General features: G+C 28.4%; 1 protein-coding gene across 1 annotated transcript; it reads right to left on the minus strand.

The window, feature by feature from the left end:
• Positions 1-679: 679 nt before the first annotated feature.
• LOC127096842 (F-box protein PP2-B15) lies at positions 680-2846 on the minus strand. The gene is made up of 3 exons (XM_051035380.1): positions 2341-2846; positions 2135-2253; positions 680-1257 (listed from the first exon to the last, which is right to left on the minus strand). Exons 1-3 carry the CDS (start codon positions 2716-2718, stop codon positions 810-812), a joined length of 945 nt encoding a protein of 314 aa, XP_050891337.1. The 5' UTR covers positions 2719-2846; the 3' UTR covers positions 680-809.
• Between the last annotated feature and the right edge of the window lie 711 nt (positions 2847-3557).

Below are 3557 nucleotides of genomic sequence, written 5' to 3' on the forward strand. Positions count from 1 at the left end.
TTATTAACAATAATATAATAATATACACACTAAATATATAAAAATTGAGTAAAAAATTGCTAAACTCCCGCATCCTTGGATCATTAGCGCCAAAAAAACACTCTAGGCTAACTTTTAATCTTCTTCATATCTCTAGCTCTCCACTTTTGTTCTATAATCTCCTTCTTTTCACGTTCTAATAGAAAAGGATCTCCAAAACTATTTTTTCTAACTTAAATATATATTATTCTAATTAATTCCTAATTTTTGCTCAATTAAATAGTTTTCGTCCACTCACCACTAAACTCTCTTAATTCAGACCATTGGTTCAGTTCTTCAATTTATCATCAATTTCCAGTTAAATTATTAATTAATTTAGTCAAATTTATCATATATTCACCAAAATAATTATTTAAATAAAATAAAATACTCAATTAAATTAATTAAATAATTAAATAAGCAAATATTTAAATCAGATTGTTACACCTTTCAAATTTCAATTATTAATATAATATTAATTTCTTTTTAAAATTGTTATATCACTTTCAATTTGATATCTTCCTCTTTATAGGAAAATAAATATATAATAAGATAATTTAAATAAAAATACATGTCTTTCTCTTTTCTTTAAACAAGTTTTTTAATCAATGTGCATTGATGAATTAAAAGAAAAAGTTACACTTAAAATATACTACTAGTATAATTTTGCACAGAATTCACTATGTATTATAATTAATTACACATTTATCCATCTCTTTTTCCTATTTATTTTAAAGACAAAATTACTTGGCAATAAAAGAATGTCATTATTGTAGTAAAACAAAAAACCTTTACCCTCTGCTTTGTTTTGGTCTAACTTCAATTCCTTCAACAATGAGACCACCCTTCAATCTATAACCAACCTCCATAACACTCATGTTAACCTCTTCATCATCTTCAATTTCATCATCACATAAAAACTCTCCCAATTCAATTTCCATCCACCCATCATCTCTTTTCGAAGGAACTTGAATCCCCTCGTAACTATTATCTTCCTTTCGTTCCATTTTCCTTCTGTTATCCTCAAATTTATTATACAAATATGCCTTAGAATTTTGCACTTTGTTGGCCACTGAAAGTGATAGCTCAGCCGGAGCAGAATCAAGTCCGTACACACGATGTGAAACCTTTGTGATGAGATAAACTGCGTATGATGTGTTTGGTGTTAGAATTTTGGTCCTTATTTTGCCTTTTATTTCTAACCAGCTTACTGTTCTTAACTCTGCCACCTCACCAAATCTGCAAAATTATTAAATTTAAGAAAAAGATTTCCTTCTTGTCGTCCTTATCACGTTTAACTATTTATTTTTGGTGCATGTCCTTATCACGTTTATATTTAACTTTATCTTCAATTCCTGTTTTCATTTTTTTTCTTCCTTTTGTCTCTTCCTAGCACAGAAATTGCACTTAAGAATGTGGGAGGAGGAGAATGACAACAATGTTTTTTATTAAAAAGTAAAAATAAAATCTTAATAAAATTTTAATCATAAATTTATATGTCATTTAAAAATACAGACCATTAACTCTTAATTAAAAATATGACAATAAATCAAAACTATTTAAATTTCAAATTAAAATATGTGTTAGTTAAGTTAAATAGGTATATATAGATTTCTATGCAGTATTATTATTTTTTATACTTATGTATTAGTCTAACCAGGTTGTTATCGTATAAAAGTAAAAAAATTATAAATGTGGTAATTAAGAAACCAAAATGTAATTAAACTCAAATATTTAATTTTTTCAATATCTTTAAGTGGTCTTTTTTAATTTTTGTCATGTTAGATTAGGTTCCCATTGTTCAAACAAATATCTAATTGTGATGCGATGTGGTGAACAATTTAATGTTGATAAAGAGAAATTTATAAAGTTATCTACCATTAAATAATAAACGTGTCTCATATAATAACTTTAAATAGATATTATATTCAAATAGTGATAAGATCAATGTTAAACATTAATATAATACACGTTTCTCATATGATACGTAAGAGTATTCACACCTAATCAGGGTATATTAGAATTCTACATGATCAATACGTTAAACAGTTTGATTCAATCACATGATCATCTTATCTTAAACAATTAGTCTTGAAATTAAAATAGTTTAGTTTACCTTGATTCAGTCGTTGGTCTCCAGCTCCAATACATTGGATCATTGCTCCATGTTATCGACAATTCTCTAGCAGATAATATATATGATTTTTTACCCGAACACTTATCCAATTTAAAACTCTGCATAATATTACAAAATAGTAAATCATAAATCAATAGCTAGCTTTAAAAAAGTTTGAAATCATTAAGGTGAATTCTAGTACTTACTATGTTGCCTTTGTCTAGGAGAAGTGGTTGTTGGGAGAGAGAGTAGAAGAGATGTTTGTATGAAGAAGGTTGGAGAGTTAAGGGATTGAGGGTTCTTGAGAGGATGTGATCATAATCAGAGGGCAAGAAGGTTCTCCAGAGTGTGTCAGAGTTAGCAGGTGATTGAAGAGTTGAGGAAACCATTGAGAAAGTACATGCGTCTTTTGGAGATGTGTAGGATAGAATTTTTGAAACACAATCCTCTGGCAAAGTATCTATGTTGGAGCAAGATGCCATGTGGTTTAAGGTAAGGGTGTTAGGAAATTTAGGATTCATAAAATGAAATTGGAAATGGGTGTTTTGCTTCTTGATATATGAAAATTTTATGTCAGTTGTCATTGTTGAAGGCAGCTATCGTTGGCTTGTTTGATTCCCATTAATTGTTCGTTTGGGTAAGGTTTAGTCAATTAAGTCGCCTAAATTGATTCATTTATCTTTGGGTTACTACTTACTATTGGAAGAATTAGATATTGTTGGGGCACATCACTTATCAATTAGTTTATGGTTGGGTTGCTTTGGAAGTTATGCAATGGATATTGATTGGGTTGGTTAATAAAAATGGTTGCTCTCATTCCTCAATTTTGTCCAGATATTTTTAAACTTTTGTAAATTTGATTTCATTCTTAATTTGCATCATATGCACAGCATGACATGCATTTCATTATGAGTAATACCTAAAATATCAGTCGAAATAAATTATCGAAATAAATTATTGAAAATACAGACAAATGGGTTAAATCATTTCTCAAGAATGTGCAAAATCAGTGGGTAAAAAGTTTCAAAATTAAAATTACTGACGCCAGTATTATTAATCTACGGTTCACGTAGTTTAACCTGGTGTGCTCGTTATATTTTTCAGCGACTGTTTCGGCTGCGTTTTGACCCGCCTGAGCCGTTTAACCGATGAAAATTTATTTCAAAATTAAAAGAAACGTTGTATTTTTTCAATAAGTATATTTCGTGCTGATCATTTTAGTGCGTCCGATTTAATTTTTCGAGCAAATTTTCGCCCGATTTTTATTCGTTTTTAGTCGTTTTAATTTTATTCTTTCGCCAAAATATTCAGAAAAAATAAATAGAATTTTCCATGTCCTAATTTTATTTTTATCATATTTATTTTAGAAGTTGGAATTTATTTTTTTGATTCGATTGATTTAAATTATTTTAAATCGATTAAA

Source organism: Lathyrus oleraceus, chromosome 6, assembly GCF_024323335.1.
Source record: "Lathyrus oleraceus cultivar Zhongwan6 chromosome 6, CAAS_Psat_ZW6_1.0, whole genome shotgun sequence".
NCBI classification, from domain to species: domain Eukaryota; kingdom Viridiplantae; phylum Streptophyta; class Magnoliopsida; order Fabales; family Fabaceae; genus Lathyrus; species Lathyrus oleraceus.

Coding starts and splice junctions, on each gene's coding strand:
- LOC127096842 (XM_051035380.1), bottom strand. CDS start 2,718: ATGACAACTGACATAAAATTTTCATATATCAAGAAGCAAAACACCCAT. Junction 2,254..2,340: donor TCCTAGACAAAGGCAACATA/GTAAGTACTAGA, acceptor AATATTATGCAG/AGTTTTAAATTGGATAAGTG. Junction 1,258..2,134: donor AGACCAACGACTGAATCAAG/GTAAACTAAACT, acceptor ATAATTTTGCAG/ATTTGGTGAGGTGGCAGAGT.